Source organism: Athene cunicularia, assembly GCF_003259725.1.
Source record: "Athene cunicularia isolate RWA chromosome 10 unlocalized genomic scaffold, athCun1 chr10_part1, whole genome shotgun sequence".
Taxonomy (NCBI): Eukaryota; Metazoa; Chordata; class Aves; order Strigiformes; family Strigidae; genus Athene; species Athene cunicularia.
Window position 1 is genome coordinate 22,926,999 of NW_020799112.1, and position 27,808 is coordinate 22,954,806.

At 37.2% G+C, this 27,808-nt stretch overlaps 1 protein-coding gene across 1 annotated transcript in view; it reads right to left on the bottom strand.

Moving 5' to 3' along the window:
- ADAM10 (ADAM metallopeptidase domain 10) overlaps window positions 1–26,394 on the bottom strand; it is a 36,248-nt gene extending 9,854 nt beyond the window's left edge. The window contains 8 exon segments of the mRNA XM_026855944.1: window positions 278–441; window positions 2,552–2,735; window positions 3,344–3,436; window positions 4,608–4,757; window positions 6,069–6,172; window positions 12,940–13,098; window positions 15,054–15,172; window positions 25,972–26,394. Coding sequence (XP_026711745.1) covers window positions 278–441; window positions 2,552–2,735; window positions 3,344–3,436; window positions 4,608–4,757; window positions 6,069–6,172; window positions 12,940–13,098; window positions 15,054–15,172; window positions 25,972–26,285 — 1,287 coding nt within the window. The 5' untranslated portion in view covers window positions 26,286–26,394.
- Between the last annotated feature and the right edge of the window lie 1,414 nt (window positions 26,395–27,808).

Here is a 27,808-nt window from a genome sequence, read left to right on the forward strand (position 1 = left end):
TAAAATACATTTTAAAAAGGACATGACCCTAGTCTTCAACAAGAAACAGGAAAGTTCTTAGGGAATAACACAGTCCCTTTATAACAGATTGAACTAGTAGAAATCAACCATTCACAAAATGCACTGTTGCACCCCTGTTGTCCGTTTTTTTTTGCATACAACGTGCACATGCAGCCATGGTCATGTTCTCCTTGCTTATGGGAAGTAAAAACTCCATTCACAGATCACGCACTTCAGAATGGCTGAAAGAGGTTAAGAGGTGAACAGTAATACTTACAGGTGAACCAAAGTTATGCCCAACCTCATGAGCAAAAGTGATGTGAGAAACCTTGGGAGGCACATGAGAGCCATAGTTCTGAACAGTGATGATTCCAGTGTTCAGAGACTTCTTCTTGCCATCAGAATACAGTTTACTCTTTTCACATATTCCACCAGAGCTCCCTGCATTTAGACAAAAGTACAACAGTCAGTCATTTAAGAAAAGAAGTACTGTGTTACTCTTCTAGTGACATTTAGAACAAGAAACAGCTTGCCTCCTCAGCGGACGCTTATGGTCTATGAATTCTTCTGTGTAATGAATAGTGACCCAACTTGGAGAGCAGATTAGATTTATCCACACTAGCGCTCTCAGCGCTGAATGGATGCATTCACACAAAAAGTGGTTTTAGAGGAGCTGTTAAGGAAGAGCTATTTTCAGCTCTCACTGCCTGGACAAGCCCTGATTTCATCATACCTGTAAGTAACGTCCAATACAAGTAGCCTCAATCTATATTTCATTTGGATTTCACTAAGTAAGAAAACCCCACAGTAAAATCAGAGGAGATCCTCTCTTATAGCATGAGCATGTATATAAAACACCCAAGATTACCTTGTCAGAAGTGACTCATTTCCTCCACTGTACAAACTAAAGCTGATAAAGCCTTTGATGTGTGGGTTAATCGGGGCCGGTTTTAAAAGGTCAACAATCAAGTGCATTACACACTTACTGTTTGGAAAAGTCTCAAAACTGTGACTTTAATGTCACCAAGTTTTTCTATAACTTGATCTGTACCAAGGCATTATCAGTGTTATAAAATTCATCAATTCTACTGCTAACAAATAGTGTCTGAAAACACTCTAAAGAAGTTTCCTTGCCTTCTGATTTAAAACTTAATTTTAGTGAAGTATTCCATTTTAGCCTATGTCAGTATGTGTGCTAAAGATTAAAATCTCCCAGAACAACTTAATTCTTCTCAATTAAACTTTGTTTTGGAAGCAGTGTTTATGGAATGCATCCTGTGCTTGCCCAGTCTATACATTAGACTAGTCACCACAGTTTCTTATTTATGCAGGTCACCTATGCATTACTTTTCTGATGGTTATTCCACAGTTACTAAGGTTAGACCACACAGGTCCCTCTAACAGACTGACTACACTCATGGGTCCACCACATGGATACAGGTACCTCTCTGAATACTCTACTAATGCTTATTTAGGCATTTTAATCTCCTAAAATCCATGTCAGAGAGACTCATACCAAGACAATTATCCACGTATCTCCAGTACTCCACAACCAACGTGGGCTTTAGAGGTAATTAGTGCAGTAAACAAAGTGAGGTTATACTGTATAGCTACATCTCAAGAACGGTTTATTTCTTCCACAGTTACCTGAATTCTGTTAAAACTTTTTATAATGCTCACACAAAAATATGCAGTCTCTTGCAAAGTCTCATAGAACTTGTCATTCTTCAGCCTAATTCCTTATTACATAGAAACCACCTGAGGGAAGAAACAAGGGAAGACTGTTCCTTCTGAATCTCATTTTGAATTCCGTGAAGCTTTCCACAACTTGGAAATTGTGCTATGCTATAATTAAAGAATTTGTGTTACTTGAATTTAAAGATTAACGACCTCAAAACATGTTGTTTTATAAAGCTAACACATCCTATAAAACTAACACATCCAGGACAAACATTGAGATGCTGCACACAAAGACCATTGTTGGATTTATCACAGACTTCAGACTGAAAACACACAGCTAGACTGAAAATAATGAGCAGCAGTTCAAGAAGTCACACAATAATAATCTGGTATCTCCCAAAAGAAGATGTAAATGATTTTACTTAATTTTAAAAAAATTGCTTTCAATACTGTCTAGGAAACCTAAGGATCCTAGTGTTGTTCTACTACAAAATTCAAACTGCATAGTTTGTAAGCTTTGTTTATATATAGCAGAAATACTTGTTTCTTCTGTCACTTTACTGGTCACTCATACCTGTCATAAATAAAAAGCCATCCAAGTAATACCGCCTTTGTCTAACAAAAGACATACATTTTTCCTTACTGTTCATGTCTTACTCATCAGAAACACAAGATGACTAACTGAAGTGACACGATATGCTATTTATATCTTAAAAAAACCCTCAACAAACCATACCTAACCAACACTGAGAAGCTGGTTATGAGATTTTTGTCTATTTGCTGTCAATTTAAATTATAGTTTCTCCCTTACTTCTTTGTACCTACCTACAATACTTCATCTCACAGCACTGAAAAATCTGGATATAATTACCTGAAGGGGCTCCAACCCAAGCCAGACCAAGGACTCCATCATCAAAATCACGGTCTGTAAACACATAGGCCAAGCAATAATCATCATGATTCTGTTCCGAGTTCAGTTCCAGAAACTTCTCCACACCAATGTTAGGAAATCTGAAGGGATTGGAAGAGTCCTTCTCATCTACAGTTGTGTTAATCTAAAAGTAAATTGAAACAAACTTTAAGACGATTCATTTTCACTTGACTTGTAAATACCAGCTAAGAGGCTTACTGCTGTTAATGCCTTGTTATGTTAAATAGCTAAAGATGTTGCTAAAGATTTACAGGCCTTGACAAATTACCACCCCAGTATTTAGAAAACCAAGTTCTACAGTAATAAATAAAGATTTAAATTTGTGTAGTAAATCCCCACTCTCTTATTTCTTTTTCCTTTCCATCAGCAGCCAGAAGTTTACATTTACCCTCTTCAATCATCCCTTTTAGAAGGAACTTTCAGCCCGGATGGCCATTATCTCTTTTAGTACTAAAGCTCTCAATAGAGCCTATCTGCCCTACAGTCAGTGCTGCTCAAACACAGGAAGGTGATTCCTATGAAAACTGACTACAGCTTCATAACAGAAGTAGAGGGCTTTTGACAATAAACACTAAAACCAAATAAATAAAAGGATTGGCAACTGTTTACTGCAGATACTTGTGTTATGAATACTAACAACGAATGGTTACAAGTGAACAGCAACAGGACTTCTGAAAAACACAGCCTCCAAGCAGCATCAATGAAACTCAAAGTATTTCCATTGCAACTTACTCTTATTCGTTTCACCATGAAGCTGATGTTACGGATTCCTGAGAAATCTGTTGACTGGTAAATTGTGTCAATTGCTTTAACATGGCTGGATATCTGGCAAAAATGAAAATACCTTCAGTTCAAAGATCCACGCTATTTATGATCAACTACAGTGTAGTAACAACTACAAGGCCTATACTTTTACAGATAAGAACTCTAACAGGCCTTTTGAATCAAATGGCACATAATGGAAATAAACCTCTACATAACTTGGTATTTGCAGTGTCACCATGCCAGGTAACAGAAAATTACCATTTGCTGGGTTTTTGGGTTTGTTAGTTTGTTTTTTGTTTTTTTTTTACACACAATTCTATCAACTATTCAGATACCTGTTTGTGATACTGACTCATTAGTATGATAAGATCATACTGTAATTAAAATTGTATGTAAAACACTATGTATTTCTTTTGAGAAAAAAATATACTTGTTACAAAATTATTCTTTCATTTCTGGTAGAACACAAATGTGAAAAAAAAAAAACCAAACCCACAATCATTTACCTTTCCAAGAGTACAAAGAAATGCTAACTCACTGAAAACCTGACTTTGATGGTGACTTCAGAGCTCTGGAAAATATATATTGAATTGTGTATGTACAGCATGAGGAATAAATAGTACAAGTCAGATTTGCAAGTGGCAGTGAAACCTCGGCTTCAAGAGAAGTATGTTAACATGCTAGTTAGATTTTTAGCAAATGACCAAAGAAGAAAAAAACCTTCTTCTTGTTAATAGTATACTGACAAATGAAAAGCATCTGCCCTTAGTTGTCACTACTTTTTTTTTTCCACTACATCAGACACTACAGGAACAGATCTCAGTGTTTTGAACTAAAATTTCAAATAGAAAACTATCCCAGTGTTAAGGCAGAGGCTTGGCAGCCTGTCAAACAGAATAGAACTCTTCAGGAAGTATTAAGTTTTCTGAGTAAGAATTGAGGAAAGTCAGACTGCAAGTCTTGATCAGAGGCATTAAACAAACCACAGCTGCCATTACTAACTAAAGGAAGCATGAGAGCCCAGGACTTCTGTCACAGATACACAGCGTATTTTTAATGAGATTAAAAATAAAAATACCCCACAATGTTTTAATAACATCAAGATCAAAGTAACATAAGAAACAAGACATTCTAAAGTAGATAAGCAATAATTGACACAATTAAATTAATTACATGAAATTTATCAGAAATACAAGAAGTAGATAATCTAAAACAAAGGGACTGGAAATACCTGTGCAATTACAGCTTCCCTTGTTCCGTAATGCTTGTAGAACAGATGATCAGTCTGAATGTACAGCTGACACGTGTTTTTTTCAGCCTGAGTGGCACGCTTTTTTCTTAAAAGCTGTGGACCATTGTTCTTAGGCTCCTCAAAAGGCTTCTACACATACATAGGAAAAAAATATTTTAATTTTGTAGATCTACATGCTGCACTAGATTACCTAAGCATAGCAATGTATTTCTCTAAACATACTCCACTAACACAAACAGATTTTCATTCTTGTTCTTTAACCCACAAAGTTTCATGAATTTTGAATGAAACTAAGTATTGTTATAGCCAGTTTCCACGTATGTTATCTATTTTTAATGATTTCTAAGTCAAACCCTTCCGTGCATTTTGTTTTGTATTACCAGAGACAGTCAATGTGGGATAAATTTTTTCATTCATGTCATCTTTGGAATTTTTCTCTTTCATGATTCTTTTCTAAGATTATGAAAACCAGTTTGTAGATCCTAACGCAGGTTATTTCACATTGTAATTATGAGTCAGCTACCTTCGGAAACAGAAACACTTCAACATGGAAAAAGTGGTAGACTAAACATGATGTTACTGATGGTTAGTCAGAGCAGTATCTGCTCACACACTTGCCTTATGGCACTCACTGGTTGATGGCCCACTCTCTCCATGGAGTTTTACAAATACGTTTTTGTTACCAGCACTGAACTGTGTAATACTGTTGATAATTTCTGGAGTCACAATGTAAATAAAACTTTTAAGTTCTCAACACTATTTAACAAGCCATATTGTGTAGTTTTGTTTGCATATATTTAACTGATAACACAAAATGATGACAACACTTGAAACAGCTCGGAACATGGTTAACACTAAGAGAAACTCAATAATTTACTGTTGGAAAATCTTGAAATAAATCCAGTTTCATAACTAGTGGTGCACACCTGACACAGGTATGCAAGTCCCTTCCACAGACCACTTACCTCTTATTACAGGCAATCTGTAGCACACCGTCACCCCTTCAATCTTTCAATATTGCTAGTAAGACCCTCCCATTCATACCCCTTCATTTACCACTGAAAGCACTCAGATATTACAAGTGTGCTACATAATGTAACTTAAAAATCTACAAGTTATTACTCTTTAAGGACCATTACTTAGAGATCAAGGGATCTTGAAACTCTTCATCTCAAACCTGACTTCCACATCCATCTAAAATTGTTGAAAAATTTGAGATTGTGTAGGATTCATTAAGACTATAGGCTAGCACATCTATGCTGTAGAAGCAATGAGAAAAAGAATTTAGAAAAATGTTAATAAGAAACCTCTAACAAAAACTTAAATACCTCGCAATGTTGAAGGATGATGACCTACCAAAAATAAAAGAGACAATATACAAAAAAGCACAAGTTATTACACTAATTTCTAATTAACATAATCCATTGGCCTGTATTGTACCTCTGTTGTTGGTTCTTCTATACCAGTCATCTGGTACTTCTGCATTCTTTCAAATACTGAATGATCTGCACAACCTCCTTGTGGTCCATATTTATGTGGGTATTCTAAAAAAAGGAAGGCCAGGTTGAGTTTCCAAATTCCAAGTGCAAAATAGAGCTGTATCACTGCAACTTGCTCAGCTTGGGTCCAACATTGCTCACGTGACGTGAGGAAAGCATTCTAAGATTCAAGCTTTGTGACTTTTTCGTTAAACATTTTTACTAACATACATTCTTAGTTTTACAAACAGAACAAACCTGACAATAGCTTAACACTGTTTTCTTATAGACAGCAAAAGAAAATACGATGAGCAATGTCTAACATAAGAACAAAAGCTATTATTTACACAGCTGTACCAATTAGCTTGAACTAAAAGCAGCCTTAAAAAAAAAAAAAATGAACTCACAATGGAAAATTGTTAGAGATCAAGTATACTAAAGACTGCTTGGACAAGAAAGGTTTTATTCTACTTGGTAAACTAAAGCTAAAAACCCTTCCTAACATTCTTGGAGGATTCTATTACTTTATTCATGTTCCACGTAATTTTTGAAAAAATTTTATATTATGCAACTGAACCAAAACTCTAGTGATCTCAAACTCAACTCTACAAAGCTAGAATCATGAGTTTGTTAGCAATTTTACTGACAAGGTGAAATGCAGTTTCCATTATGGAAAGTAAACAATACAATTATGGGTAAGAGATCAGTGTGTGTATGTGATTATGTGTGTGTGCAGATTCACAACTTAAAGGCAAAGGAAAACAAGACTGAAAAGAAACATTGTCATCACCTCCTTACTATAGCTGACTTTAAATTTTTAAAAAGAAAACTGTAGTACTATCTGGGTACATCGTTAAACATGCTAGAGATCGGGGCTAGCTCAGTGAGAATATCACACAATTGGCTGCTTACCAAGGGTAAATCTTTCACTGTATGTCAATGTGGATCACGCTGCAGACACATGTGCTTAGGGTCTGACTGCAGGACCTCCTGGAGATCCACAGGCAACCTGTCCTTGCAGGAGCTTCCTCTGGAGGAGGTGCTGAAGGGAAGGTCTTGCCCCTTCAGTTTCTCTGCAGATTGGATCGTGTTATAAACTGGTGCCCCAGTAAGAGACTATGGAGCACAGATGACAGGAGCCACACACGGAAACACTTAAGAAGCCAGTTTCTGTAGAGCAAGCCCCAGTTTCACCATCATCTCAACAGGATGCAAGTTTAGTCAGAAATGCATAAACTTTACCAAGGTTTGCTGTCTTCTCAGAGTTGCTGGTGGGTTAGTTTTTCATTTTTGTCTGTTTTGGTTTGGGTGTTTGGTGAGTTTTTATTCATTTTAGTCTTTGATAAAGTGTGAAGATGCAGAATCAGAGAGTAAATGGAGCTGACACACAGGAGTAGATTTATAAAGCCCAAGACCTGGCACCAAGGACCTGGTGCACACATTATATACATTTCAGGGGATTTTACCCTGAGCTAGGTCTAGAAAGGAAAAAAGCAACCTTCTGAGAAATGCAGTACTTAGGTTTTCAAAAATTTCCCAGACTGCTGGAGGAACTGGTATTTTGCTTCCATTATTTTACAGAAATAAAAGTAAATTACTGTTATTAGAACCTTGTAAGTTTATTTTATGGTTTTCTGCATATTAGTTTCCTGCATTTCAATTTTTATCACCACACAAATACCATTTTTGAACTGCTGCTCATTACATTCCTCCAGTATGGCTAGCTCTAGCACAGTGCCACAACAGAGAGAGAGAAAAAGAGGAAAAAACCACTCTTACTCTAAGCCATCTCACCCAATTTGATTAGCAAGAGTGGAACACTGGCTTTGCTATATAACCAATATTAAACAAAAAGCACCAGTCACTCGCTGTTGAGATCACCTGTACGTGTTTGGATTGTTTACTATCACCAGACCGGAGTTAAGAGCAAGGTATTATAGATATGATCCTTCCCTTCATCTCCACCACTTTTTCTTCCCACCATAATATTAAAAAAAAAAAAATTCTACTGTATGTAACTAAAATTTTCATTACCCACTCCCCAATTTGACACTGCTGACCACTCACCTCTGACAAAAGCATGTTACACAAGGGCAGGACAATACTGCCTCACCATCAGCACGCTTCATCTACATAAAGCCATTGCAATTTTAAAGCGACTCCTGCAGTGCATTACACAAAATAAGCAATCTTTGCCCGCTATTGTGTTTCCCAAAGAGGTCAGGAAATCCCTTAATTCATTTTTAATACTGACTGCCTTCAATTCAAACAAGTATTTCTCACTTCAAAAGGAATAATCTACTAAGAAACACTTTTAAAGTATGACAGTTAAAATAATAAAGAATTGAACATGAAACAGTCTGCAACATCAATTGCCAAGGTTTTGCATGTGCTGGAGAAGACAAATCCCCCACGGACAGATTTGAATCTACCCTGCTAAACACGGGAGGTGTGTAATTTAGGATAGTTCATTTTGGAACCACCTCTAGCTTACAGAGAAATTAGCATACAAGGCTTTCTTTTGATAAATGCTGCAGTACCCCAAACCGTGAAGGCACTGTTCCCTCTCCATCTTTGAGCTTTCCACCATCCCCTGCAGCAGTTCCATTTCTGGGCAAGCAGAAACCACGCGGCGTCAGATGACTTGGACACTCTTGGCCCACATGACCCAAGTCTGATCCATGCTCTTGTGATACTTTAAATGCCCCGGGAGGTAGGTACAGCCCTCCGCCAGCTCTATGGCACCGAGGACCTTGTCAGCCTGTCCCTACCACAGCCCTGGGAACTGGCCAAGAGAGAACATATGCCTCTACCATGAAATGATTGCTTACAGTGAATGCAGAGTTGAGGAAAAAACTAGAAGCCTACTTTCCATCAGGTCTATGAAAGAGTTTAATTACAGTATCAATTTTCTAACAAGAGAAAATCCTCAGGCGACCCGAATTTAGTCTTTTCCCATTTTCCACTTTGAATTTTTGTACATTCTGACATAATGTTAAAAAATAGTAACCAATAATAATGTAATAATAATAAACCTTAAACAATTAAAACCTGTTTTTTTCATATTTTCTGACAAGAATATCTTATTCTAACTGGATGGCAGATCATTATTGATGATGTATATAGACAACTATTAAATTCAAATTTAAGCAGATACCACAAAATCCTTATTACAGATTTCATTCTAAGCAGTCCGTCACACTCTGCTCCCATGATGACTGCCAAGTAAACCTTCATTATTAAATCAACAACCACAATATGAAAAAAAAAACCCAAGTTCTCACTAATAATACAGTTTGCAGTGATCAGTTCATTCAGCAGATCAGGCTTTGCAGTTACAAAATACTTTCTGTTCTTAGTTGTATAGTTCTTCCAAGATCATAAAGACAATTCAATGACCACATTCATTTTCCTGAAGGTCTGAACAGGACTTTCCTGTCTACTCTTGATCTGAGGAAATACTGATCCTGTGTTTTACAGTACGAACTCAGGGGATACATTTGAAGCATGATTTAAATAAAGCAAATACAGCTCCAGTGAAATCCTAATCCTTAAAGTAAAGTTCCCAAAATATTTTAATAGAAATAGCAATTTGCATCTTTCTAGCACTAAATTATAAAACAGCTTGATCGGAGTGGTTTAGAAACTAAAATCATTCAACTTGTGTTTTGAGTCATGAATAGAAGGCTGCCTGCCACTGGTCACCACATTCACTGTAGCAGACAAAAGCTGCCTTATGAAGTTGACAATATAATCCCTACTTACAAAAAAACCTTTTGTTTAACTACTGAATAAGGTCTCATTGAGATGCTAATCATAGGTTGCATTGTGATTTCTGAAAAGCACTAAAAAGCATATTGTTTCAAAAGGCTGAAACATGGGTGACCAAAAAATATCCCAAATTAAAGCAAAGATGACTTCTTCCTCCAGTCTCTCCTGAGTTAGAAATGTGAGCACTTTTACTGCTTTTGTCCTGGGTGAGATACCAGTGGTTTGACTATTTCACAAGTTAGCTTTAGATTAGAGCAATAACAACACTTTTGCATGCTTGTTTTGATTTTTGAAGCTACTGTAAAGCTTTTTAAAGTTGTTAGGGGTTTTTTTGAGCTGCAGTTCAATTCAAAAATAGCTCTCATGAAAGGCAAAAAGTTTTAACCTCAAAAGCACTATTCAGAAAGTGGCAGAAGCAGTTGTAGACTTCAGATAATTCAGACACAAATCCTAGAGGCATCTAGGATACCCATGAAAAAAGTTAAGCTATACAATCAGAGCACACGCACATCAGACCCTGCACTAACAGCAACCAGCACAAGCGGTACATTTTCAAGTCGTGCTAAGGCTCCAGGATGGGCTATTTCCAACCACGCTGAGCAAGCAGCTCTGCTCACTCACTCAGTGGTTTAGAAGCCATATTGTACTGCTGCTTTAATGTGGCGTTCTGGAATAGATTTAAGACAATCCCCTCTGATAATCTGATTTTGTTTCTAACTGATGGTTCTGATGCACTACATTCAGGAGGAAGAACAGTGAAAGCCGACATACCATCACCTGAATAATTAAAGTAATTATTAAAAAAGCATATCCTGCTCCCATTCACTTTAACATGACATTAATATGAATCAATTTAATCATTAGCTTTTTCCAGCTCTCAGGCAATCCATTTATCCTCCAGAGATCACTTCTACAAAACATCCATACTGACTTTCATAACATCAAATCTGCTTCTTTAAAGTACAGTTCTATTTCTGTCATTAGTTGATAACAGCGAAGAGAGTATTTTTAGTCACCCACTATTTACAGCATAAGGAACTGGGACATAAGACAATCTTCTTGCTTGTCTTGTCCCTTGGAAACTGGGCAAATCACTTTGCCACCTTACAGGCCTTTACTGCCCTCCTCCCCCTCTCCTCTGCAGCAGGGTTAATAAAACCCTTTGTGGAGCAGTGTGGCTCATTTGCAGAAAGCACTACGTAAGTGTAAGTGTTCTCGGTATCAAGCTGATGAATGGAACTTTTTGGTGAGACCTACAAAACATACCAAATAACTCAGAAGTATGTGCAAATTAGTCACATAAATGTTGTTACAAAATGACATACCTTATGGCTTTACACCAGGCTTTTGTAATTTTTTTAATTCCTTTTTCTCACTACTCTCCTGTTACCGCAGCAAACCCTATAATACTCCGAGAGCAGCTAGCAAGACAAATTGCCTTCTCAGACTTTCACCTGCAATGCTCTGTAGAGATGAATTAAACACCTGCTGCAACGTCTCTTTGAGAATCAAAAGCAGTACATGGAACATTATCCTATAAAGTTCACTTTATTCACAAACATGGGTCTTGTAAGCACCAGGAAGACACACATTTAGTCAGAAAACAGGTGTGGCTCATAACATACATAAAATTCAGTAACAGCATTCATTCAGAAGCTCTTTAAAATTATGCAACTTCTATTTGATTTTGGATTAGTAATCATATTTACAGAATGGGATAACAGGAAGGACAAACATATCTGCTAGCTCACAGCAGTTTTAACATACTCAAAGACAGCATACATACTGCCACTGAATGTAAAAGAGCTGTGTGCCAGAAGCTTTATTCAATCAGAAAAAACAAACAGTATTTTCTAAGATTTTTAGCAGAGAAAGATCATTTCTCTTCAGCGCATTCATGCAAGAGAAGTAACCAGAGAGAGTATTATGCAATAACCCTGTGTTTTTCACTGACTTACAGCACAGGGAAAATGGTAATATAGAGAGCCAAATCACAACCGGAGATTCTCTTCATTCATCTTCCTACTTTTGACATTTCTTTTCCCAATACAGTCTCATTATGATGTACTTTGAAAAGTATTTATACATATGCCATCATGAGAGCAGTTCACATAATTTCTACTAATTTAACCCAAGACTCTTCACGCAATGCCAAATGAGATTTCAAACAAGTCCTCTAGGATTTGGACAATGGCCTGACGGGACAAGGTTTTAAATGGAGTTATACTTCAAATTGATTTTTAGGCAAGATTGAAGACCTAAACAAAGTTAACTTGCCACATATATCTTGTTACCTTCAATAACCAAAAGGTAAAGTGACTCTCTGCCAACACCGACTTGGAAGGACTGAAATCTATCACAGCGTTTTTGGGGTTCACCATAAAGTTACTTATGCATCAAATAAAACTGATTTTTATTACAGCTGAAGACCAGTCACGCATAAAAAAAGCAGGTAGAGTGCATAAGAACTCTGATGCATCAGTTCTGAAGACTTAATAAAAGTATTCCCTAGGACATTCTCATCCTTCTGCACATTTACAACTGAAGCTAGACTCCTGGGCCTATACTCTTCAAATTCAAGCAGTGTTCTCTGTGCATTTCCATCAAGTACTGTGTAAAACGGGACACGCCGGTTGCCACCGCACCTAACGAAAGCATCTTTGACCTGTGCATGCAGGGGAAGCTAGAGGTAGTTAAATGCTTAGTGACTTGAGCTTTAATTATCCTTTATTTGCCAGATAACAAGGAAAAACAATCAGTATAGAGCATTTTAAGAAAGCATTTTTCAAAAGAAACATGTATCCATTGAGGAAAAAATACATTGCTTAGAACACTTCAGCCCGACTGCTAAGGATTTCGTAAAATGGCAGAATAAGGAAGACTCACTTTGGTCTGCCATAAATCTCTTTCACACCGTAACTCTGTACGAATCACTCCAGGACAGCATGATTCAGTGTCACATGCAAGCTGAAGTCTTATTTGATGCTTATAAATGGTTTACAGTTTTTGACATTTAATAAAAAAAATTTATTTCATCTGTAGCACAAAATGGAAGTACTTACTGATATCATCTTCATGATAAATGACAGAGTGGAACGGTAGATTTTTATCCTTAATATATCTCTCTGCTGGCTCAATATAAAAGGTCCCACTGTGAGTTTGGATGAATCCTTCAAATTTTCCATCAATAACAGACCCATGGCTAAGACTTCCCTGCTCACCTGTTAAGGAAAAAAGTGCATTAGTTTTTTTTATACCTTTCTGAAAGCTTCCTGTCTTGTGCAAACTTCAAACACACCCCCTACCCAGGGTGTTAAGCAGACAATGCTAAAGCACGATACTTGCATAATTATCCTGATTGTGCATCAGTTCCCAATTTCTAAAAACCTGTACGAATTACACAGGAGTAAGATTCTGGATAACAGCAGTAAGACATTCTTGCAGAAAGTTTGTGTCTGAATTTAAGACTAAAATTATTCAACAGTAATACATACAGTTATCCCAAAATCATAGTAAGTTCAATAACTTCCTAATCAGGTGCATAAGTGACATGTTTAAAAAGCACACAATTAAGAACTGGACTCCCTATTTTAAAGCTATCACATATACAGCACGTAATCCTATATCCAAGTCCTGTCCTTATGCATCTATTCATACAATCACTAAAAAATAAGTCAGTCAGAGTGTATACTGAACTTCAAAAGCTTTCAAAGAAAGATTTCTCTATATTCAGGGCAACTAGTTTTCTCTTCAAGCATAAACCTCTTAAAACTGGAGCTGGGTTTAAATGCGGGATGTAGTGGGTTTGTATTTGAAACAGTCACAATCTGGAAAAGTACAACTGTCAAATTTTAACAACTGAGAGTTACAACAAGTAGCATCCCCAACAAGTCTTTTCTGTAAAAAGGATGAAAGATAACTAAAGGAACATTTATGTACTCCTCCAGAGAGGAGAGTACAGAATCACACTATCAAATTACCAGAACTATACTCATTCTTATCATTAACCAGCACTAGTTTTTAACTAACAATTATCAAGAGTCTTATGAAGCTTACACATGGTACTGAAATTTGGAGAAAGTATCTTGAATATATGCCCTACAACTCTTGAGAGAGCACTAAGAAGTAGAAACAGGCTTTGCAGAACACTAATTTTAAGATACTCGTAGGTGATCCCGGATTTATTTACTATAATCTGTTAGAATGTGCATTAATATCCTGAACTTATAAGACATGTATCATTGGAAATTTCAGAGTACTTGGAAGAATGACTCTTGATCTGAATAGAAATCAAGAACCAACAGCAAAAACAGTTTATTTACTCAACTCTAAATTTGTTCATGATCTTCATGACAAGTACAAAGTTGGGCTGAATGAGAAAGATAGAGAGAATTAAAGCACAATGTAGAGTAAGCCCAGTGAGTAGGTTCATGTGGATCCTCTAATCTCATCCCTCAGCAGCAAAGGCTTTTCTGAAATTATTTCACAAGGAAAACACACAACAGAAGACCCTACACACCTTAAAAGCCCTCTGACCTACTTAAGTCAACTGGTAAACTGGTCTACCTAGATGTGTATAAACTGCTAAGCATGTGTACTACTTTCCACAGGTTAAAAGTCACTTCAAGGCTGCAGGACATTAATCAGAGATCTTCAGGAACCAGTTAGATTCCCATCAGAACCAAACAGACTATGAAGAGTGACAGAGGAAGTCTTAATCCTTCTCTCTCTTCATCTGCTTTTAATTCCTTAATTCTCCCTCCTTTTTAATCAATTTTATCTTTTGTATTTACTGAAATCAGGTATATTACCCTCAATGATAGCAGTACTTCATTCCTTATATTCCTTTAAACTAAGAACAGTACCTGATTTTTTTTTTAAATGCAGACAGCTTTTTTATTTTCTTTTTTTAAATGCATCAGATTTCTATGAAGAGTATGTTCATAAACACAGTTGAACTTCAAGTTCAATGGATATGAAAATTATTAGGTAAAATACATTTCTTAAGTGTGACATTTATGAGAATAAAAGCAGATGGAGTTTAAATGCATTTACATGCACTGAAGTTTAATAATGAAGATAACCTAATCATACAGATATTAATTTTCTATGTACTATTAAAAGCCTCCTGTTTAAAATGACTGCACTTTAATCCATGCTGAAGTGGTGTACTTACCATAAATGTGTCCAGTGTAAACATGGGAGGTATCATAATCAATTACTTGATTTGATATTTCTACTTTAAAATCATCACTAAAAAGAGATGTATCTCTCTTCATTCGAAGGTTGAAGTGTCTAAAGTATAAAGAATAAAACAAGATAGTAAACTGGCTTTGAGCTTCAATTACAAGAGCAGTAAGCAAAGAACTTTTAACCAATATTTTTGTTTGAACAGTTTGCAGACTCTGTAAAATTTATCTATACAAAATGTTTAAACCGTATAAGAATTAAACCATAGCCTATAAGGAAGATTTAGATGCTTTTGATACAAGTAGCTAAATTTATAGGATTTAAGCCAGAAAACAGGGTTAGACTTAAATGCATAAATCTAAAATGCTGACTGTGACTATACACTTGTCCCCATTCCTCCAGAAGACACAGGTGTAGCTTAAGGGAAAAGGCAACTGTTTTACTTCACAGCATTGTGAAGCAGAAGAGGTAACAGATATCAGCCTATTCTACTTTCATTGCCAACATTTCAGTAATGTAAATGAAGTGTAGGTGAGCTAATTACTGTTTCAACAGAAACTCAAAAAATAAGATGGGCAACAACATTTCATTAAAAAATATTTAAACTGGTAGTTACATGCACAACTATATAAACAGCTCATTGAATGATCTTGTTCAAATTACAGCATTCTGATGCAAATCCTACTGCTAATCTTTGTATGAAACATACTTGCTTTTCTTTGTACAAAGAGGCAACAGGGGGGGTGGGTGGTCAGGGGTAGCAGGAAACAAGCATTCATTGTTTCTACTTCCAAGAATTAACAACATTAACAAATCACCAAACTTTAAACAATGGCAATCATAAAACCCCATATATCACAAGAAACCTACAGTAAAGAAATTCCACTTTTATATCTATGCAGAGACATCTTAATGTACTACTTACCAGTATCAGTAAAATTAACTACACTGAAAAGATGCCAGTTTATAGGTGGAGAGACTCCAAACTGCATCGACTGATTCCCACAAAAACGGAGAGCTAGCAGGGACACCTAAAGTTCAGCATTGCAGCCAATATAGAAGTTTCCTTAACAATTACTCTAAATTTCTTCAAAGCTACTCTTTCTTCCCCTTTCTTGAAAGGAATATAAGCTAGTCCCTATCATTCTCAAAATTATCTCAAAGAGAATCTTTCTCAATTTTTCTTCCCTGGCTTAAATCCAGTAACGTCATGAATTCTTCTGAGGACAGATGACTCCAGAGAAGTTCAACAAATCTGTCTGTATCATTCCTGAATACGGTTTCTAAAACTAGCCTCAACAGAAGGAATAAGAAGCTTCAAATAAGCCTTTTGGTAATTACCATTTCTACAGCATGCATGGAGTTCTCCTGCCAGCACCTATATCAATGTAAACTAAGCTATTCTCTAGTCTAGCTACACAGCAGGCAGAGGATTAACTATTTCCAGAAAAATAATGCTTCTTTTATTTACTTAATACCTTGAATAAGGCATTTCCCAGTAGTAGTGGTCTCAAACAAAGTAATTAAGACCAAGTTTTCACCTTAATTATTTGTTGCTGCTTCCATCTTACACGTATCTGAAAACTGGCGCAGTAACAGGCCGTGAGGTGGTTACTGTATGGCTGCACATTTGATTGAAGAGAGAATTTTTGGCAAACTGTTTACATTGCTCTATAATCTGCTTTGATAATAAAATACATCTTAATCATTAATGGCACTGCCCTAAAGACTACCAAGAGGTAGATTTTTATTTCAACTTAGCTTACCTCGGGTAGGCTGTGTCAGATTTGCAAGTATGTAACATAGCCACTCAGTGATAACTGAAGGAAAAAATAGTTGAGAACACCATACTTTGCTAAAACCCAGTAATTTCCCACAGACTGGAGTTAATGTCAATCCTATGCTCTAATCACACACAAGTACTTACTGAAAGAGAAAAAAGCTGTGCGTATATACTGACAGCACTGGGTAAAACGAAAACAGAGGTGTACATGTAATGCTTAATCTACTATTGCATTTCTTTTTAGTATGCATTACCTTCTAAGATCCGTGAGTTTGCCATGATGGAACGTCCGATATTTTGGGACACTGACAGCAAGTCTGCAGACTTCCAAAGATGGCAGAAGGAGCTATACACAAGGGCACTTGGTGCTTTCCCTTTCCTACCTCTCCTCAGTCAACTGCTGTTACCAGTGGCAGACTGAGCACACACAATTACCCAGTGAACAGATGAGATTTTTTTTCTTTTTTTAAGACAAAGGAAGAAGATGTAGGAGTTACTCCACAGCTGGAAGAAGCGGCTGGGAAAAAGAAACAGGTGGTGATGGGTTGGTAGCAGTATGGAATATGACTCCAGTACAAGAAGAGTCCATTTAGGTTCATACTCTTTTTCTTCTCAGTAGGAACCACAAAAATCTTTGCAGATGTGTCTCCCTGAGCCTGCTCACAAGTGAGGATCTACAAGATACTACTCTGCTTGAGGTGCAACTCTTTTATCCTTACTTTCCCCATTTAAGAACTGAAAGACTCTTCTCTGAAAAAATGGAAAGGGGTCTGTAAGCGGAAGGGGAGAATAATTTGAGTCCTTTTTAACTGCTTCCACATGAGGCATCTCAAAATCTAAGCTTGGTTCCCACAGACTATCAGACTAATTGATATTAACTAGAACACAGCTTAACAATTCAATGATGTGTTTACACTGCTTGCAATCTAAGTCCATCACACTTACAGACATAATTATTTTTTACACTGTTTTCACTTAGTATTAAATCCATATAACATATTCCATCACCTTTTAACTGTCAATTCACGTGGTGCTGGTACTGACACTAAAGAAAACATATCTCTGAAACAGCACATGAAAGGGTCTCCAGGTTTCTATTATCCACCTAGATGCAGATAGAGGGTATCATCCTCTAGTAAGTATTTATCTAAAACCCAATCTCTACAGCACTGCAGAGCTCAGCAATCCCAGCTAGAATGCTTGCAGCTTGTGTTTGTTTTCCATCAACACCTCTGAATTTGCACTTATGATTGTTCAGAGATTTCTTTCTCGACCTTCAGAAGTCAGACTTGTTAAGCTTGTTATTCTAGAACACAATTGAGGATGCAGCACTCATCCTAAACAATTTGCCACTGTTTATTCTTAATATACATATCTGCAAACACCTAAACTAGCTCAGGTAAGAGAAACCACCCAAGCAGGATTACAAGTAGCTTCATGTTGGCTAATTTACACTCTAAGAAAGTCAGTCAAGTATCTCTCTGTCCTGAATAGTGTACAGATTTTTTTTAGGAGCAGGATAGTCTTTACCCAGCATTGATTTTTTTTTTTTCATTTCAGTAAAACTTCTTTGGGAAGGTAAGTGCAGATTCTGCCACTTGGTTTCCTGTTTATCAAAAATAACCTTCCCGTTTGTATTTACATGAAGTTGAATATTTATATGCAGTGCCATGTTCTAACATCATTCAAAAACATAAGATCAGAAAAAGAAAACAGGTAAAGATGTACTAGAATAAAATCACAAGGCATCAAAGTTACTACATGAATTCAAACTAAGAAACTAGTTTGAAAGACACTTTCTTAGTGAAGCAAAGACAAGAAATCTGCTAGCTGAGCACACAGGAAGCGTTTGATTTAACATGGCCATGTCTACTAAAGTTTGTTGGCCAAGGAGCAAAGTTCTAAAGCTTTAATACCAATTTTACTAGTATGACCAGGAAACCCTGTGCCTCGGCTGGGCAGTCTCACCAGTCTGATGCCACTGTACCAGGCGTTCCCTGGACAAACCCGAGTGAAACACTGAATCTTCTTTCCTGAGGGCTATACATATTCCAGCTCAATGGATTTAAACTCATAAAATGCAAGACATTTAACCCATAGATCAGCCTCTAAGGTATTTGTTTGTTTTTTGTTGTGGTTTGTGGGTTGTTTTTTTTTTTAAATGAGTAAGGACTCAGGTCTCTGCTTCCCAATTTTCTGCAAGGTAAAATTTACCTACAAACACCAGGTGGGTCTTTTTGTTTGTTTGGGTTTTTTTAACCAAATGGATGTAGAAAGTGAGACTCCATTCATGGGTCTCTTGCCTAGCAAGTTATATGTCAAGGTATGCAACTTGAACAGTACAATAGGTAGGGGATGACTGAAGAATGGTCACAGGGCACTCAATAAAGCTGACAAGACCACAGTAAAAACTGAAAAGATTTATATTTTTTTCTTTTTAAATTCAAGACAATCTAAAGTTGTAAGTGAACCTTGTTCACTTAGTGAAATTAATGAAAATAATTCATATAAGTCTCACAGAAGCCAACCAGTCAGTCCTATTTGATGACCACTAAACAGCCTATTTAAGAAGTTAGTCTAAGTGCACATGGAACTGAGGAATAAATTTTGAGATTAGTCCAGTAACAGTGAACCTGCTTTATGGACTCACAGGACATAGAGGACAAAGCCATTTCATGACTTGAGTACTATGTTGCATGCAAAATTACAAAAGTATTTAAAAATAAATGCCATCTAAAAAAACCTAGTGTTTAATATAAAGTCCTCTTTAATCCAAGAGTAACTAGCTCAGCTACTTCAGCCCATCTCAGACAGCATCGTAACACGCTGAGAACATTACCTTTGAAATCCAACATACCAGACAGTTTCTGTGCAGGTAGCCTCCTTTGCTTTCATAACCTACTCGAACAGAGTCAACAACTATCGTATTGAAACACAGGCATTTAACAGCTCCAACTAATGAAGACAATACAAAGGATTAGATTACTATAGAACCAAGAATAAAACCCCCTCATACTTAAGAACTCAAATTTCGTGGTCCACTCCTGCCACTCATGACTGTACCAGAAAACTCACCTAATGTACAACTGATAGCTGGTCAAAATAATGAAAATGAATGAAAAGGATACTGCACAAAAAATCAGTTATTAAAGCCAATCAACAAACAGTGCTTCACAAATATGCCTTGCCAAGTGGTGCAGTAAGCAGAGATTAAGACTCAAAGCCACACCATTTCACAATACAAGAGCTCTCATTATAGAAGCTCCTCTTCTCAATGAAAAACACTGTGAAAGGCAGTAGAGTAAGAAGCCAACATCTTTGAACTGTATGCCAAACTGGGTGACAGTCAAAGCATTTTCACCTAGCAGCTGAAGCACACGGTCACTCTGCAACACACTGTAGCTTCACACAGAGTTTTCTTAATAAAGATACTGTAGAAACTGCTCACAAACTACAGGAAAAGAAGTTAGGTGCAGTAACATGCAGTACCCTACTAGTACCAGTATTGAGACTGAAGCTGTTTTTTCCAGCTTCTTACTGATCAAACACTACTCTCAGCACTTTGATATCATCAGGCAAAAGAGCCTGAAGTGGAAGTTTGCCTTACAGCATCTCCCTGACTCCTAGCACCCAGTGTCACCCTTGAAAGCACCGACAGGCACTTTAGCTGTCAGGTTATTTCAAGTAACAATGACCACATCTTGGTGTCCACTGGACTTGCCACATTAGGCAGATGCATACTATTCGCCTTCTTATATAGAACCACAGAGACAAAAATTCTTCTCTCTCCTTTCCTCCCCATACAAATCCAAGGGGGACAGGATAATAAGATTATTCTAAACTGCCTCCTCTCCAAAACCCACCTACCACCGTACTTGTAATGTTACGGAGCAGAGCTAGATGCACACTCCTTCGGATACAGAGGGGTATGTCCCTGTAGTAGCACAGAATGGGAAGCAAGAACATGCTGGTAAGAAAACAAGAGAAGGAAAATGCCTACTGGTCACCAAGGATCACTACAGATGACCAGCATCACAGATTTTTAATGCAGTGGAAGCAAAGCTTGTGCTTCATAATTAATTAGAAGGTATTCACGTTTTGACTATCACAATGCAAACCTGTACAAGCGGTTACACAGACTGATCTCAAACTACGATTCGCAGTCCACATTTTGGAGCACAGCAGAAGTAAGTACTTCTGAGTCCAGAAGAACTGTACAAGGCGGTGGAGGCTGAAGAACACGTTACTCCAGTGGCACCAACTGACAGAATATTGACATGATTTTAACACTGTATTGAGCTAGGTTTTAAGACTGGAACACGCTGGGCTAAAAGAATCTGGACTTAGCAGCCATGACTTGTAAGCCCAAATTAAAACATGGAGAAGCATTCTTGTTAGTGAAGCCCATATTTTTAAACTATCTCTGGCTTTATAGAACAACCTAACAATATTCAGCAAGTGAATGCTTTAATATTCACAAGCATAACCATATGAAAGGTCTTTTTATTTGAATGGCTTACAAAGAAGCCATGTTGCAAGCATTTCCAGTAACAGCTTTCCTATTATAAAGATCACGTATAGACCATATATTCCAATAAACATATCTGAATTTAACAGGGTTTTTTTAAAAAAGTTAAAATTTAGGTAAAAATCTAAGGAAAACTGCAGCTACATTACAAAACATCTGAAAAGTTGTCAATGTATCTTTTAATTTAGTAATAAACAAGTGTTATCAAGTACCACTTAAAAATTCAGCTGTTCACTCAAGTTGCATAGGCAACTTTCCCTAGCAAGAGTCATCAACTAATCCAAGAGTAAGAGCGGAAATGGGTGTGGACAGGTGATTAACAAGACAAATTACGAAGAAAATTAGAAAGCATAAGTTATTAGGAATGCATTAAGTACTAAGTTGACTGGTAGCATAGTTAAACACTACAATGTAGTTCCTTTATCCCGAATGCATCAGGATCTCAGGAATTCAGTTTTGTCACCAGGTAAAAAGCTATAGTTCAGAGAACATCAGGTATCACACAAGTTTTTCAAGATCTGTCCTCAAAATGAAATCACTATGAATGAAATATCCAGTATATTTCTTGAGGTTCTACAGTTGATAAGAATTCTGTTTAAGACATTCTATGATCAATATATTACAATGTTTATTGCAATAAAAGTAGAGAAAACAAGTTTCCAACTTCTCTGCATGGGAATGGTTGTGCTCAGTAAGTTAACACGTGCAAGTGCACATTTTGGGACTAAGGCAACACTGGATATAAAATGCAGTACCAGTTTTAGTGATGTCCCAACTTAATTTTCAAAATTACTGGCATTACCTTGACATGCAAAAGAAAGTTATGGCATATTAAATACCTTCACTGCATCTCAAGCCTGTGCCAAAGGCACTGCTCTTCTACCAAATCATTCCATGTATTTTAGGGGGTTTTGTTTTGGTTTTCTTTTGGGGGGTGGGGATGAGGGAAAGGGTTGTGTAGTGAGTCCAAAAGCTATTTTATACCTGCAACTTAGCTGGTTAATATTAACACTGTGCATTCATTATCTTCCCTGGACTCAAAGGGCACCTTAAATTAACTCACACTAAAACACTCTATATAAACAGGCAGGCAGAAGCACCAGGATTGTTTTAAAACTTGATATTCATACCAATTTGAAGCATTTTAGAAATGAGCATATTTTGCACCACTGGTAAAGCAATAATTTTAACTCATCTAAACTCCATGGTTCATGATTCAGAAGAATTAACAGGTATCCACAGCTTAGTTTTATCACATCTGTCATAACAAGTTGTATTTTGGATTATCCAAGAAGAAAAGTTTTGAAAAATTTATGTTCTTAACAGTGTATTGTGTAGCACTTGAGTTTCAGATGAAGGTTACACGAGTCAGGGTTTCTCAAGGATGGCATGTTACACACCCATTTGTAGAACTACTGAGTCTGGGGTGAAAAAAAGGTAGCTTTGGCTTTAATTCCATCATTACAGTATCTATTTCATTATTAAACATTTATTATAGCCCATGGCTAAATGGATATTTTAACTTGGTATAAATATTTAAACTTTGTTTTTATTCTTTTCCTTTTTCAACAAAATGGCACTACGAAATACAGTTCTCAAATCCAAACAGCCTACTGAAAAGAACAGATGTTACTTACACAATCACAAAATACTTGTAGCTGCCAGCCATTTTCTGGACAATGAAACTAAGTGTGATGAATGCTAATCTGGCACATGTCAGCACTGCCACGGCAAGGGGTAGCGCTGCATCCTCCCTCTCACCACTTCTGCTCATTTCTGCACCCCTTCTTCCTACAGCAGGCCTGCTTATAGACCAAATCGAATGACAAATGAATCTCGCTGAAAAATAACCAGCCAAATCGCTTCCCATCTTGACCAACAGATGCTTCCTCTGGCACAAATGGCAAGATTAAGTTTATAAAGTTCAAACGGGTAGCAAAGATACAGCACAATAACTGTTGTGGTCCGGCTAGCTTTGTGTGCTGTCTCCAGCAGCGAATGGCCGTAAATACTAAGGCAGCTTTCCCCATTGCTTCCCAGCTACAGAAGACAGCCATTTCATCAGAAGCCAACTCAAACCAGAAGATTATCAGTTCAGTACTCCTGTGCTCAGTATCTTTATTAAGTTAAGGAGAAGCAAATTGAACAGCTGTATGCCAATAAACCACTCCACCTGGACAAAGTCTCAACTAACCATTTGTATAAGACCATTCCAAAAATCAGGTTTATATTTTCAGAATCTCAAACCTCAAGTTGACCTGATTGCCTTTATCACCTGTACTTAAAACAGCACTTTTAAGAGTCCATGGGCCACATATGAAATGGCTTAAGTGTTTTGCAAAGGCTTTATTTCCTACCTCAGCACAAAGTAATTAGATTATTTGATAGAAAGGTTTTAATGTTGCCATTCTCAGTGATGACAAACATAATTCACAATAAACTACCTACAATTACCAGAAGGCAATCCTATTTGTACAATTTCTCAAACTGCTATATATCTTCAAAGCTACTAAATAGACTGTATGAAGTAAAACAATTCACTTGATCCTAATTTATATTTAAATAAAAACGAAAGTATTTTGCAAGAACAGAGAGCAATTAACAGGAATTTGTGGACTAAATTTACAGCCTGTCAACTACCCTCTCTTTGGCAGGAAGTGTTAGATGTGTCACAGAAAACTACCAAAATCCTAAAACATGGGCTGGTTTGACCTTATAGTAAGTTTCCATTCAGCCTCCTCAGTTAATGATTGATTTGTGCCTCGGAGCATAGGGATTTAGAATCAATTCCACATATAAACACCAACACTTTCCTTCATGAGTAATAGTAGCTGTTAGCAAAATCTTTATAAACCTGGTTGTCTGAGGTCTGGTGTGACTAAGATCCATGGAGTAGGAGAGGAAATCTTTTTTAGATGTCATTATCGGAGGCACGGTTCACATTTTTATATGATAAAGATTTTCAGCCTACCTTATTAACACAGATAGAATGCACAGGCTAAGCTAACAGCTCTATTTTACAGAAAAGTATTATGGGATCTTTACCTGTGACAAGATGAACCTGCTTGAGTGGATTGAAATCTGGGCTGCTCCCAGAAAGAACGGTCTCATCCTCCCTCCATCACCCTTCCAAGTCATACTGATTTTTTTTTTTTTTTTTCCCAAATAATTTTCAGCTGGATTAGCTCCCAGATCCTATTCCTTGCATGGGTTTAAGCCTACTAGTGCTAGCACCGAGATGATGCTGGGAATGTGGTCAGGCCTGTTCCTCTCTGCAGCAGTACACGATTTGGTAATCTTAAATTAACCAGCAAGAGCGTAGCTTGAGTGGCAGCGTCAGACAAACTAAACTGCACTGTCTTGCAACCTTACTGGAGATTTCATTTAAAAGCAGAGAGGTTTACAACATGAAAAGCCTCTTAACATTCTACTCTGCAGTCCTATTAGAACAATTTAATAGCGAAGACGAGAGACGGCCGGGGAAGCTACAGCAGAGACAGCAGCAGTACGACTCTTCTTTAAATAATACAACTCCCTGGCCTGAAAAATCACACCTGAAAATGTGGATTTAAGAACAGGACTTCAAATTCCAGGTTTGGGATTGCAGTTCTACAGCAGTGACCAACACAACCCTAATGTTAACCTTTGGGGAACGCATCACGCCACACACCTCGGGCCACCACTCCTCGTTCCCCAAAGAGATCACCAGCTGGCACAGGAGCAGAGCGCGTATTCCTAAAACAATATTCCACACACACACCTAGGAGACCTGGTTTCACCTCTGCTCTGTCAAATTTCCTATGTTTCTACATATGGCTAGCAATTATTTATCAAGTTACGATTACTTAAATTGTAACTGAAGTAATTAGAAAAGCGAGGGCATTACATATACATTGAGACAGCGGTGCTGCAAAGGAGGGAGTCAAAGGAACAAATATTTTCTCTTTCTCCCTGTTTCTCCTCAGTTATACAAAAAGCAGGCAATTTAAGGACAAAGAGATCTTCCAGAACAAAACCTACAAATTGCACTTCAGTTGCTCACACTGAGTATCAGCCTTTTGTACTGCATCTTACAACCACATGTTAAACACAAGGCAAAGCAAGTCTTGTAACAGCAATTATGTTTTTCCCATGTCAAATAACTGCTAAATTTCACAATAGCACAGAAAACAGATGACATCATTACACATGAAACATAACACTTTTTGGGCCTGTTTTGTAACTTCAAATGCAATTTGAAATGTCCTTTCTCAATTAAATCTCCTCAGGCAGTTTGGCATAATTTTTGCCGAAAAATATGCCAAAGCTGCATTATAAACTCAGAATCAACTACCATTCTGTTCCCAGTATGATTCCATTGTTTAATCTTCAAAGTGCATTAATAGTTACCACCAGAAGTTTGAATGAGTGATTACAAGCAACAATTTTACACTTATACTGGACATCGGAGCAAATACTTCACAGATACTGTAAGCACTGCATTTTAGTGTATTCTGTTTTGGGGACTGTATTTCACCATTTACCTTTTGCTACAATTAAAAACACATATATGAATAAAATATTTAAAACCAATACTTTTAAAACATCACTAACCTTCCATGAGCATGAAAATCTAAGCGCAAGAACTGATCTTCATGCGATACTGCTCTTTTGGCACGCTGGTGTTTTTGGTGTAACAAATCCACATCATAAGACAATCCTTCATAATGTCTAATGTACTTATTTAGAGGATTTCCATACTGACCTGAAAAGAGAAAAATGCAAGGTTTAGCATGTCGAGAAATTACTAAGTTACAACCACACTGTAAGGTGTGGCAGATCTGTGGTGCAATGCAGTTGGTGATGGGGACACAACTTCCACATAATGTGCGTTTTAGCTTGCTTTTGTCCCCCCTTGTACACTTCATGTTCACTCTACTCTGGTCCCACAGACTGACTGCACACTTGCAGTTAAGAGTGTGGTAGGTGAACCTTGTGAGGCATCTTCCACTTTAATTCCAACCAAGATGAGCACAGTTCATTTAACTCCAGAACTACTCCACAACGCAAACTACGCGACTGTAAACAGAAATGCACTCCCAATCCAAACATGAAAAGTGCGACAGGTGAACATGCTGCTTTTGGTTCCCTAGAAGAACTGTACTTCCAGTTTCACTCTGCGCTCATGACACTGAAGCATCTGCACAGAATGTTTATTTCCATGTTACAAATATCCAGAAAATTAAGAACAAACCATGCCACTAGCAAAACAACATTCTGTACCACATGTAAAAGTTTTTATTAAAGATGTATCTCCAGAGACATAGATTCAGTTGGGTCTATTTTGGACACTTCCTTCTAAGGTAATATTTCCAAATCACTTTAAGAATGCACGACAGAAAATGAGCAAAGATTTTGGTACTCCCATCCTGATGGGGAAAGGGAGATGCAGAACTGACTAGAGGCATTAGCATTTGAGAGCTCTTCATTGATCTATAATATGCATACAGAGGAGCACCACATCAGCTCTGTATTTACACTAGACATTTTATTGTAGCACAGTATTTTTCACCCCAAAGTTAGCATTAGTAGGTCAATAACAGGACAGAGAGCTCCTCATGCTGCCCAGACACCTGTCAGATATGCTGCTGAGATGAACAACCAACAGGCCAGTAATCGTAAGACTGTAAAGAAGTTAACACAGCATTATTTTCCTCCAGACAAGGCGGCAGTGTATGCATTACAGACATTTGGTTAGTTCCAATTTTGGTCACTCTTCAAGTAAGTACACAGTTTCCAGCCAGGATTCACCTTCGTACTAGTTAATACATCCTAAGCAATCACTGAAACGTATGCACAATAAATTAGCAGTATGGCACGTATTTCACAAGAAGTGTATTTTCGTATCTTGACCACCACCACGGTCTCCATCACCTGCCTCTGCACATTCAACACTGACACTCTTCACAAGTCTTACACACTTGGATATCAAACACCAGCACTACAACACTACACATGAAAAATGTTTCATCTACCTGCCAGAAGTGAACACAGATGGTGTGGAAGGAATTATTAAAATGAAATGATTCAGTAAATCAGAGACCATAAAAGACAGAGGTTCCAACACTAGAAAATAATTTAAAGACATATTAAAAACAAAGCAAAACACAGCTTGTGGAGCAAACCAGCATGTCTGTGCAATGGAGGTAGTACAGTGTTTTACATACACAGTGAGAAACAGTTTCTATTTCAAATATCCAAATCATAGGGAATTAATTTAGATATCTCTAGCTAGCATCTACAGTCAAGAGTGAGATCATTTCAGTGGTTCTGGTATCAAAGTCAGATTATACATGACACAAATTATGTCATGTTTTTAGATGTACTAAACATTACAGCCAAAGAATTAAAGCTCTTACCTGATGTATGTTTCAAAACTCACAGGAGTAAC